This window comes from Equus przewalskii, chromosome 23 (assembly GCF_037783145.1).
Source record: "Equus przewalskii isolate Varuska chromosome 23, EquPr2, whole genome shotgun sequence".
Lineage (NCBI taxonomy): Eukaryota > Metazoa > Chordata > Mammalia > Perissodactyla > Equidae > Equus > Equus przewalskii.
Genome location: NC_091853.1, coordinates 23760729 through 23773844, shown reverse-complemented (window position 1 = coordinate 23773844; position 13116 = coordinate 23760729). Strand labels below are relative to the sequence as shown.

The 13116-nt window shown below is 45.6% G+C and overlaps 1 protein-coding gene across 5 annotated transcripts in view; it reads right to left on the bottom strand.

Annotated features, from left to right (window-relative positions):
• The window catches only part of KCNH1 (potassium voltage-gated channel subfamily H member 1), a 362772-nt gene that overhangs the window by 82264 nt on the left and 267392 nt on the right, over positions 1–13116 (bottom strand). For 3 of the 5 annotated variants that reach the window (XM_070591289.1, XM_070591290.1, XM_070591291.1), the window contains exon 10: positions 3535–3731. The exons of the other annotated variants lie outside the window; for them this stretch is intronic. In XM_070591289.1, the coding sequence (XP_070447390.1) occupies positions 3535–3731 (197 nt within the window). The remainder of the gene's footprint in view (positions 1–3534; positions 3732–13116) is intronic. 5 annotated transcript variants of the gene reach the window in all.

Here is a 13116-nt window from a genome sequence, read left to right as displayed (position 1 = left end):
CAGAGGCACTGCAGGTTCGACAGGATGCAGACTGAGATCTCATGTGGCTCAAAGCCCACAGGCAAGGAAAACCAAAAGTCAAAATGCTGGATTGGACTCCAGGTTCTGCCTCCTTCATCCTTGCCTATGACCTCAGGTGTCTTTGGAGGAATAGAGGAAGGCGACAGGTCCCTTCCTGAGTTGGGTTACAAGAGCAGTGCTGAGAGTTGGGCAGTGCTCATATACACGGGCTTAGTGATAAAGGGATGGGGCTTACAATAGAGGCCAGCGGAGGCCATGAAGCCGTGAGAAGCAGGAAGAGGCGTGGTCAACAAGTTATTTTTGGCTCCATTCTTTCATTACTAACCCTTTCCTTACTGTGAGCTTTCTATAAAATGTCATACTTGTGAAATGAGGGTGGTGGGGAAATGGAGGAGAGACTGAATGGCCACTGAGGCACCTTCCAGCTCAGAGTTTTTGCTGTGCACTGGAGGAAGTCTGCAAGACCAAATAACTCCCCAAACAGATGTCAAAGCCACCGTGTTCTCAGGAATCTCTGCAAATAACACACTCGCTTTTGCCAAGATAGAAACAGCCACAAGAATACACTTCACTTTGCCAGAAAAAAAAATAGCTGCAAGAATAATTCATGCATGTAACGTTCTCGTCTTCTATGCCCTATGTAACTATGAATTAATTCTCAGAAGGACACAATGAGAGACGACAATGGCAATACCAAAATGACAAGCCTCTTTTTTCCAAGAAAAAGAATGGCTACCTCTTTATATAAAGGAGCTCACTAAAATTATCTTGGATCCACACCAGACCCAAAGGCATTTGAGATTGGAAGGAAATTTGAAGGTCAACTGATTCGACTCTCCGTTGGGTGCCTAAGTCCCATCCACAATGTCTCACAGGGGGATTGAGGAAATGCCTAAATGCCTTAAGAACAATGAAACCTATCGCATTCAATGGGAAGCTCTAAGCTTTTCCAAGGTCTTTTTTATACTGTCTACAGATTCGGTTCTTCCTCTGTACCTTGTGGCCATACAGACCATGCCTAATGCTCCTCCACAGCAGCCCTTCAAAAATGGGGCCCCCAAGTCTTCTCTTCTGCAGAGGTGTCAATCATTCTGGACTTATAAAAACAGTCTGACCGCTGAGATTGTTTTTGTTGTCGTCCTTGTTTTTTTAAGACAGATTTACTTGATCCACAATTATTCCAAGATGATTACTCCTCAAATAACCCAAACTGTGCATTTTTTTTCAACCTATATTATCAGTAACACTGAAAGCTGATTATAATCAACTTGCTTTCATAACAAGAAGGAATAAATCAAAAAATAGACTTTATGAGAATCCACTTGGCTAAAAGTATCACCAGCAAGCATCATATTCCCAGATAATCAAGGAAGAACTGTGAATGCACACTTCTCCAGCACTGCCCATGCCCCACTGCAAGTTAAATGCCCAGCTTTCAAATTACAGAACCATCAAAGTCGTCTAGCCACATCCTCACATTTTATGATGTGGAAACGGAGGCCCAGAGATCCCATCTCTTTCTCCTTGCCTTCCCCAAATGTTTACTAATTTTCTGCACTGATTTAGGCACTGGCGGTACCAAGGCATCAAGCACCGGGGGTACCAAGGGACCAAACCGTTGCTCTCCCAGGTCTCTCAGCAGGGACTTGCAAGGCAACGCAGTTCAAGGGATTTAAAATATGTGGAAGCAAACTGTTGGATAACACGATGAGAGGCATTTGGAAACTTGTACAAAGGACTTGGAAGACAAAAGGCCGTCTCCTTTCTCTGTGTCTTGGCTCAAATTGCCCCACCCACTGGAACACCTATTCCTCCTCTTTGTTTGGCAAACTCCTCCTTGAAGACTCAGCTCAGGTATCACCCCCTCCCCCAACACTCTCTCCCTGACTCCCCCTTTAGCTGTCCTCCCCCTTTATGCTCCACCATACCTTGTACAAATCACACTCATTGTACTTAGCATCAGGTACTCCCCTCATCCCTCCTGTGTCAATCTTCTCCGTTAGACTTTAGATCCTGGAGTTAGGGAACTGCGTATTATTCAGCTTATACGTCTAATCTAGTTCAGTTGGCATGTACTGGGTTTGATGAAGGAACAAATAAACATATCAGCAGAGTCTTATGGGTTAACAGGAGTTTGTCACACAGGAGAGAAAAGAATTCCAGGCCAAGGAAGCCGCATGTAGAGACACAGTACTCTGAAAGGGTGTGGCGTGCTTGCAGAGCTGTGTGGGGTTCTCGTGGTGGGAGCATTCAGGGTGGCAGAGGTGGCTGTGGGAAGAGTGACTGAGTTTGGGATTTGGGAGTTACGTTTGGCCCAGATGTGGAAAAGTGCACAGACATTATCCTGTAGTTAGAGTGGGGGCAGAAACGTCTTTACAGAGGGGAGTGACATGATGCAATCTGTTTTTGAGGTCACACCAGTGGCCAAAGGAGAAAGCACTTCACTGAGGACAGACACAAGGCAGGAGGGTGTGTTTGGCACCTACTGTATGATCCAGGACATAGGGAGGGTCTGTATCAGGGGCGTTGTGTCCCGAGAACTCAGGGAGAGCCCAAAGAGCAGAAGTGAAGCGTGGACTCAGGTTTGAGAGCTTAGGTGATGCCAATGGGACTGGATGAGTAACCTGAGGCGTGGGAGAGGCGGAAGAAGCATCAACAACGATGCAAGGGTTTCTAACTTGGAACTCCGGGCGAAACAGACAGTGTTAATAGAGACAGGGACCATAAGAAGAGGAGCAGTTTGGGGGGAAAGATTAGGAGGTCATTTTTGGAACGATTCCTATGACAATCTTTCCAGATGATTTCTATAGGTCCAGAGCTACCTTGTTAACTAAAAGAGATAGAAGAAGTGCAAGGAAATCAATCATGAAAACCTAAAGAGTACAAGACCAATATTTTAATCCTCACAGAGACAGATGGAGCAATTCTGATGATTTGAGGGCAACAAAACAACTTCAGATGAGAAATGTTCTGGTTCTTAAAACTACCAATCATTTCTCAACCAGTTCCATGGCCAGTTGTATATAAAATATTCTCTAGACAATCAGATTCTGTCTTATTTTCTGGACCCAAATGAATCATTTTCATATCTTTAAAAAAATTATTATTACCAGCTGGCTAATGGCCTCACACCATTTGGTGGGTCCTAGTCACCAGGGAGACTTCAGTTTAAATTAATTAAGTGGGCCCACTAGCCATTTTATTGACTAACAAGCTCATTTTTTACTCATCTTTTCAAAATGCAGAAAGGTCTAGATATTGCTGGGGAAAAGCCCACAGACACACTCACGAGTGAATCGCTTCTGCTCCAGAAGTGACCCATCTTTTAATTTAGCCACATTCCTCTCTCCCTCCTTAGAGCAGAAGCTCTGAAGAGCGAGCAATGAACAGCACCTCTATAGAGCCAAGCGCTCCACTTAAATAAACAACGCAAGGATTTTCCCGGTCCACGTGGTTATCCTAAGTGTGCAGGCACTGTTCTTGGTAGAAAAGAAACGGAAACTGCCAGCTCACCCTCTTCCTCAAGTTGTAGGTGAGAATGAGGTTCCGGGAGAAGGAATGGGAGAAGGCCGTGTAGAATTCCAGCACTTTCTGCAGGGCGTCCCGTTTGATCACATGCAGGTCACAGTAGGTCAGGGCCCTAACGTTGGCACAGGACTGGGCAAGGGTGGCTTCCTTCCAGAACACATCTCCAAACACGTCTCCTTTCCCTAAAGAGAGAAAGTGGTGATGAGGAACGTGTCAGCCAGGATGGGGTCTGGCCATCCAGGCAAGCTTCCCTCTGTCTCCCAGAATTGCTGTCCCTTCGGCATTCTGCAGCTTGGGCTCAGAAAAGGTAAAGATGATTTTAATTTGAACCTTCATAACCTGCAATTTAAGAAACTTTAAAATACCATATAATACATGTCAAAGTTTAACCAATGACTTTGGGGATCATTAATGTTGCCTCCTGAACATCCTATCCAAAATGGGAACTCCCTGTTGGTTGTTATCACATTCCCATTTTTCCAAAACACCAATTATGAGCTGTAATTATATTATTTGTTTATTGTCTACCTCCCAACGTGAGAGTCCACGGGTCTCATCCCTCCACGTAACACAGTGTCCGGCACGTGGTAGGAGTTCTGTGAACATTTGCAGGCAAAAGAGAAATGAGGAAGGAAGGCGAACCGTGGTTCTACATTAGTGTGACTAAGTGAGTGCTGAATATTAGGCTGTTATGGAGAGGGCGTGGACTCTTCATCAGGAGCTGAAGAAGAGGGGAGGTCTCCTCTGTGTACCATGATCTCCACTGAGGAAGTCAGGCGAGAGTGGAGTTCATCCTCTCCCACACTCTGTCCTGCCCTAAGGCTTAGGTTTGTATGGTCCCTCATTCCTCCCCTCTCTTCCATACCTCCTTCCATGTTCCTCATCCTTACCAAATGCCCTCCTGGGAGTATAAAAATGTGGGCCCGAGATAAATGGCATCTCCAAGATCCTCTATGCCTAGCATTTCACAAAAGTACATTTAATAAGTCTATAGAGTACTAAGCCCACATAGCCATATTCTGGATCAAACTTTTATCAATCTCCTCTAAATATCTGCTTTTCACACCTAGGGATATTATTCCAACCTTTCCCAGAGACCAACATTTCAACATATGTCTACGCAGAGCCTAATTCATTCCTGGCACAGCCTCTGGTTATAAATAGCTTGCAACGTTGTTTATCTTGCCTCTAAATTTTCAACACAGATAAACACAAATTTGGATCCCCAGGGAGCTGGAGAGAAGTACGCAGGGGAAGGAAACAATGCTACAAGGTTGAGAAGTAACCCTGACAACCCTGAAGAGAGTTGTCAGCTCATGCATCCAGATCAGACACACTCCACAGCTGGGACCCAGGTACTCGTGACTCAGAAGGATCAACAGGGCAGCTGTTCTCCTGATGCAGGCTAAAGAGGCAATTAGACCTTCAAGCACCTGGACAGAACCTGACTTTTTCTCCAACACCAAAACAATGTCCACTCTAAGTATATAATGTACCTCAGGGGTACAGCATTCTCTAAGCACCCCCACAATGTGAGCTGAAAAACAGGTGTACTAGACACATTACTTCACAGTTCTCTGTGTGTGAAATAATTTATGAACATGGTTTTACCGACTCAATATGAGTAGGGTACATGCTTGGGGTAGCTTTTAGGTAAATATGCCTTTATAACTGTGCTATTTAAATTCCATTATCAGGTGTTTTTCAATTGTCTGTAATATGAGTGGGCTAATTTAGGGCTGGGGCCCACGGATGGGAATGTTTCTTTCTGTGGGATGTTACCTGGCTTCCATGAAGATAGGCTCATTAAACGTGTGCTCCCTAATTCTGAGTTCTAACCAACAAGGCTGGCCAATTCGTTCACACAAATTAAGCTCCATAACCCCCTACACTGCACTGCACTGCCTCTCATATTTATGTAATCTTATTCTCCTAAAGAAGCTCTTCTTCTCACATGCAATATGGTAGACAAAAACTGGACTCCATCTGTAAGCTGCAACTTTTATCAAGAGAGGAAGCCTAATTCCCTTCCCCTTGAATCTGGACTCACCTTAATCCCTGCTTTGACCAAGAGAATGTGGCAGAAGTGATGTTCTGGGATTTTGAGGCAAGGTCATAAGAAGCCTTGCAGCTTCTCCCTGGGTCTCTTAGAATACTTACTCTTAAGATACTCCCTCTCGGAATCCAGCCACCATGTTTTGAGAAGAACTCACTACACAAGAGCTCACATATAAGTGCTCTGATGGACAGCCCAGCTGAGCTCTCAGCTGACAGCCAGCTGCCACCAGTCCTGTAAATGAGCCATCTGGCCATCCAGCCCAGTCGAGCCTTCAGATGATGGACTGCAACCACATGTGGGAAGCCCAAGTGAGAACTAACCAGCTGAGCTAAACAGCCCACAGAATGGTGAGAAACAATAATAAATTTTGTAAGCCACTAAATGTAGGGGTGGTTTGTTATGCAGAAATTGATAACCAGAACACACAGATTCATGGAACTCTAGGCTGAAAGACCCACGAGAGATTACTCAATGGGTTACCTAACATTCCAGCAGAACATCTCTCATCATCCCAGCTCTGAGCTGGCACCCCACTTCCCTCCCTGAAAGAATGAGACAAGAAAGAACTGGGAGTTGTTCTGCAAGGGGCAGATTGTCCTGAGTGAGTTTTTTGAATATCCGTGAGAAAACGGAAAATTGACAAATCTTGCAGTCTCCCATTGGGATGAAATGTGGTATAACTAAGGCAGAACTTTCAGAGTAGAAGACCATTGGTAAACTTGTCTGATTCTTATTAAGATTATGCCATTTAAACAAAACCCAATATATGAGCATTCTACTTCTCCAACAAATTTGGGAGTAGTTTTTCTAATTACGAAAGAACCCAGAAAGTAAAATAATAGCTCCTTATACATATTTAACATATGAATTTATCTGTAAAAGTTCAGTTTATAAACAACTCTTCAGGGGCATAAGACAAAGGGCAACCATACTGTGGTTGAAACACACCATAAAATAAATAAATGTATCTTTAGAAATGACAATGTTTCCATTCTAAAAAGTTTTCCAGTCAAAGGTTTTGACAGAAACAATAAATGAAGAGTAGTTCCTACTACAAAAAGGATTTCATGGTAAGATAATCATGATTAATCTGTAGGGTCTAGGAAGTCTTGATGTTGTCATAACTCAGATCTGATTTTCAACCCAAATGGAAAATCATACAGTCTTTCTTCCTGTCAAGGCAGCATTTTTGATATAAATGATCTGTTTGTGAGATTGAAGAATGTGGTGTCGGAGGACCTGTCAGATTCAAAACAAACCCAAGACTCTTCTGGCAAATGAGAAATGTATTTACGACACACGTAAGTTGGGGAAACTGTCAGAAGGAAGGAGACAGAGCATTTGGCAGACCGCCTGTAAGTTATACACATCTCTGGGAATCATGGCTTCCCAGGTCAGGGTTACGAATCAGAGGCCAGGACCAGCCCCACATCCACATTCATCTCTTGTTCCCTAGTGTGAAACGATCATTCACCAAAGAACAAAAGCTACCCCAATGCACTCGGCAATCAAACTACTTGAGGCAATCAGCTTATTGATTTATTTATGACACTGAGGAGCTGGGTGCAGAATGTTAAAACCTAACGTTCCGAGTTTCTAAAATACATTCTGAGTGGATGTTCCTTAGCTGGGAAGAAAAAAGGGGAAGTAAGGAAAGGCAGTCTAATTAAACCTCCAAGCAAACATCCCTGTAATAATTAATCCTCCTGCCCTCCCACCCCCCAATTATATGCAGCTGTCTTGACTGCACCTCCACTTTTGCAGTGGACATAAACAACCGTGGGGTACAAACGTGGGACGACTGAAGAACATTCACAAAACATAAGTGGGAGGTGGGACACGGGGTGGAGGGAGGTGGCACAGGGAGAGGGAGGGGAGATCTCTGCAGGGAGCACAGCATGGGAGAAAACCAGGACGCTGTAGACAATTTGGTTTAACGAAGGGCAGAGGCTGGAACAGCCACTCGAGGATGCTGAAGGGGGTGGAAGTTGGGAGTCGGGGGTTTGGGAAGGTTAAGAGGGGAGATCAGGGCAAATTCGAGAGGTGCTGGAACTGGAGCCCTGGGAAGATCAAACAGCCTACCAGAATGTTAGGGTTTTAGGGAAGCAATTGTGCTCTGAACCTGACAACGGAGTTTGGAACCCTCCAGAAAAGGCCCTGTTTATTCAAAGACAAGCTCTGAGCGAGCTTGGCAGGCCAGAGGGGTTAGAGCAAAAATGAAATTTCCAACTGCTTCTCTTCACTATTCTCTATTCCGTGCTCTTATAAGGACCACTTGCAGTGGTATTTTGTACTAAGAAAAACATAATTCTGCAGTTAAAGTCACTGTCTATTGCTAAAATCATCAATCATTTCTATCCCAAACCAATCAGAAAGGACTCATTCAGTCACTCATGCAGCTTTTGGCAGGCACTGTTCTAGGGGCTGAGGCACAGCAGTGGAATGACAGACATGATGCAGTGAGAGGTAGAGATCCGGGAGATTACAGCATATTAGGGACTACAATGGGGAGAGTGCAGGAGGGGATCTAGCTCAAGCTCAAGGGGTAAGGGAAGGTTTTCAGGAAGATGTGATGTCTGAACCGAGACCTGAAGGATGAGTTCCAGTTAACCAACATAAAGACATAGCACAGAAATGATTACAGGGTGAGGGAACAGCATGTGCAAAGGCCCTGAGGCACAGGCTATGGCTCTTTAGCAGGACTGAAAGCCATTCAGAAGCCTCTGGATGATGCCATGTTTTGATCATCTGTTCCTTCACTCACCCATAGAGATGAGTGTTGCCAGTATATTCTGTATTCCGTGGAGGAAAGTGCCTGGTCTCCTCACTCGGCTGCAAACTCACCTAAGCACCTTCCATACTTTGTATACTGAATGTGCAACATCAACTTACTGAGTCGCTATATAAATACCTGCATTCACTATGCTATTCAGGGCTCCTCTGGGGGTGATGAGAGATATACCAGGACCTCAACCCACCCTACTGCCTTTATTCCTCCTCTCTGGGGTATCAGGAAGTTCTTTGCTGTGAAACCATTTCAGGACTAGAGGGGCTTTGTCACCTACTAATCAAGATGGTGAAACGTGACTGCAGAGATGCAGTGTAGCTGAGAGAGACTCTGAGGAGAGCCACTCTCCTGGTGCTAGGAATAATTCTGCTTATGAGACATAGAAAAGGGGCTGGATTAATCTTCCCAGGCAAGCCCTGAGCAGACTGTGAGCACACCCACTGAACTCCGTCGTTCAGGAGGACAATGAAAAGGACACAGACAATTCTCAGACCTCCTGGATTCATCGTACGTGTCAGGCATGTTAAACCCAGGTCCTCTCCCTGGTCCTTAGAAACATGTCTGAGACAGAAAGAGAATTTGCCAAATCTCCTCCTCCTGGGGGCTTGGTACCGCCCCCAGCACGTTTTCCAAATGCTTTATTATCCACTCTCTCAACATGAGCTTCAGGGCCAAACAAGCTGGCTTCAAGCTCAGGTCCACCCTGGAACTGGCCGCTGCCAGCCCCTCCCCTCACTCTCTGCCCTCCAGTCACCCTGGGGTTCTTACAGTCCCTCCAAGTCCAGCTCCCCCTCACCTTAGGGCCGTCCCGGCACTGCCTCAGACGTTCCACTCTTCTCCTTGGCCTGGATAGCTCCTGCTCATCCTTCAAAATATCCCCATGCTGCCTCCTTGACTCCTTGACCAGGGCAGCTCCCCACCGTGTGTGCCCTCTTGACTCCGGAAACACTCCTTACATCTCTTGCTGCTGCATTCCCAGCACAGTCTTGGGCACACAGCAGGCACTCAATGGTTGTCGAATGCACAAATAAACCAAGGGCTCCTGGCATCTTGCTAAGCCTCTCCCAGTCCTGATTCACTCAGCTATAAAATGGGGATAACCATACCCAGTTCACAGGGCTGTTATAAGTTTACATGAAATCATGTGAACAAAGCACTTAGCCCCATGCTGGGAACACAGTAGGTGCTCAATAAACAGTGGCTGCGATAAAAGAAGAATCCTCTTAACTGCCCTGTGAAGCAAATGTCCACAGCGATCATCAGCCCCATTTTAAAGAGAGGAAAGTGTGCTCTGGAGAGGTTAAGTGATGGTCTGTGACCCCACAGGCTTTCCCGCCACTGCCCTTTGGCCTCCATACTGGGAGAGGCTACCAACGCTCCGAGTGGGCTGCCCTCTGAATCCCCTCCCTTGAGAAGCCCTCCTCTTCAGTCAACATTCAGGGAGATCTACCTTGGGTGGGTACCTTGGTAAGTGATGGGAAAAGGATAAATCAGAGACAGCTTTGACCATAAGGAGCTAGGGCCTAGGAGTCCAGGTAGCCCCCAAACCAGCTCTCACCTTTTATGGTCGCGGAACCCATGACTTTTAGCTGGGCACAAAGATGACCAGAATAAAGCAGTGAGGCGTGGACATTCGTCCCACTGCTGGCTAAGGGGAGGGGTGCAGGAGGGATATGTGCAACTTCTGGGGTCATGCTCTGCCCTTTCCCTCTCCCACATTCCTCCTGGCTGGAAGAAGGATGTGAGCTATCCTGAACCATGAGGCAGAGATGACACCCTAGTTAGGATGAAGCAATAGGCTAGAAGAAAGCTGGGTGCCCAACATCATGAAGTTGCCGTACCAGCCCTCTTAGACCTGGATGGCTACGTGAGAGAAAAACAAGATTCTGTCTTGTCTAAGCTTCTACTATTCTGGGTTTTTGTTGGAGCAGCTGAACCTGCATCCTAGGCAATTCAGGAGTCCGTGGTCCAGCGGGGCAGTACAGGGTGCTGGGCTCCATGGGGCAGGCGTACACACACATGCTTTCTGCACCTGCTCCGGGAAAGAGCAGCAGCCTTCATGCGTCTGAAGGACTGAGCATCATGGAGGCGTTGGCAGCACATTCAGAGCAAAACCTCCATGAACCTGAGCTAAATACCTTGGTGATATCCACTCAGTTCCCAGCTCAGCCCTGATTGTGGGAGGAGCCAGGATTCACTAAGGACTCACCATGCATCAGGCCAAGTACTGGTCAGGGACCTTGCTCTGGGCACCCATATGTGTTTCACCCCAAAGGTGCTGAGGTCCAGGCTTTCAAGCTTATTTTGGAATATCTAATAACTCTCTTACTGCATTTATGGCTACTTCCCTTGGATTGTCTGAGATCATAGGGGAGAGTAGGTGAACAAAGTTTCAACACCATGTAAATTTTGCCTTCTCTTTTCCATAATGAAGCTACAAAGCCCCTCTTCTTGTTCTTACTGAAAAAATAAATGCTGCTGGCTATGCATCCGTGACCTCTGCTTCATATGCTACAGTTTAGAGAAGTGGGAATGTATGTCAAAGACAGGCAGACATAGTGGAAATATCATCAATTTGCCTTTCTGTCCAAGTCGTGAAAATATAGGAATAAAGCCTTAGCTTTAAGTGCCAGGTCTTATCTGATTGCGTTGTGGTGTCGGCTGCTGAGCCAACATGTTTTATTGGATTTCTTTTGCCAACAAAAAAAGGGAGGACTGGAGATGCTGAGGAGGCCTTGGTTCCAGGGACAGGTGTATATTTCACCACACATTTCATAAGGTATCTCCTTCTAGAAAGGTTTGCTCTCGTTTAGGTTTTATAAGAGGGCTCAGAGATGATCAACAAATATTTTCTTTTGAGGTCCGTATAAAAGAGAGCCATTGTTATGCTCTTCTGCAAACCATCTCTGTATTAGAGATGGGGCACTGGTGTGGGTCAGCCACATATCTGATCAATGAACCCCACACAAGAACCTGTAATGTCACATGCCAGGTTTAACGTGAACTGAATTTGACTCTCTCTCTCAGGCAGCTATTAGACTGAGAGTTCTCAAAGGTGAGGTTATGTCTCATCATCTCTTTGCACACAATTCAATCCCGTTCAACAATGTGGCCTCACCTAGTACAGATCAGGCAGTGTTCCAGCAATTAAGGGGGATATAACAAAAGGATATGACATCGACTCTACATTCATGTGGCTTACAACGTAAGGAGACAAAACTTAGACGTGCGTAACAATGAAGTATAAAACAAACAAAAATGTAATACCAAGATACGTGGGAGGTTAGGCTAGGCAGGACTATGGAGATTTCACAGAGAAAATGGAAATGGAACTAGCCTTCTGTGGAGAGGCAAGAGAATTTAGATACATGAAAGAGATGGATAATTTTTCCAAACAGCAGAGGGAAAAAGCTGGGTGGTTGGGAATGAAGATAGCGGGTTTGAGACATGTTCTCCTTTCTTTTACAGCTCAATTTCTTGGTAGTGTTATTGACATTGTCTCTACCTTCTTACTATTAAGGAGGAATGATCTATCCCTGTTCCGGATGTTTCCTTCCATGTGTAGGCAGCCCCAGTTGCATCACACTCTTGGCCTCTCTCTTCCCTTCATCTGACTGATGAGTTTGGAAGGAGAACTGCCACGTGTGTGGGCCAGCCCCTTGCCCTCTCCTCGGGATCCGTCTGCCCGCAGGAAGCATGTTCCCTCTGTCGCTCCAAGCCATGAGATCTTCAGAGCAGACCCTCAGGGGGGTGGCTTGTGCTGGTCAGCACCTCCAGGGTAGGTCTAATTCTGGGGCTCAGTACTGAGAAGCTTTCTTGGACAAAGATATAAAGCACATTCTCCAATATTAGCTTTTCAGAGAAATAAAAGGTGATATGTTGACTTGTACCTATCATCTCTCTTGGTTTGGAACTCTGGGGAGATCTGTGCAATTTATTAAGTACCACTGACCCCAACATCCACCTCTTTTCATTTCTCAACCTACCCTAATTTGCCTCTGCCCCCCACACTCCACTAACACTACTCTCACTCTAGTCAATAACAACTCTTTTCCTGATAAATGTAAAAGATATTTTTTAGTCTTCAATTTATTATGGCTCTTTGATTCTAATACATAGTTAAGTTGCTTAGCATTTTTTTCCTCTGGAGTCAGAATCTGTCTAACAGTCAATGCTATGTCACCATTTCATTGGCAGCATTGTTTCTCAGTGGGCCATAAAATATTGGCGTGTCTTACAGTCCATAGCATCTTCTAGTCAGTGGAAGATGGTTCTGTGACATTTGAAAATGCCCATTCACCCTCTCCTTGTCTCGTGATATCCCACTCTTCTGGACTCTCCCCCTCTTCTGGCAGTCCATCTCAGGCTCCCATACATGTTCCATATAAACTAGTATTCCTCGGGGTTCTGCTCTGGAATGCATTGCTTTGTATCCTCCCCTCTCTCTTTGGGTTTTCTCAGCCTCTCCTCTGGCTTCAATTGCCGCCTGGATCATGATGAGCCCCAGGTTTATGCCTTGAGCTTAGATCTCTCTTCTGAGTCTAGAATCTCCCCCTAGACACTTAACTCAAACCCACAGATCCAAAAATGATCCTCCTCCCACGTAAAGCTGCCCATCCTCCAGTGTCCCCATCACAGTGAAAGTTATCTGAGTCATTCCAGACTCCTCCCTCTTGCTTGTCTCCGTAGCCAATAAATGACCAAGCTCTGATAATTTCAT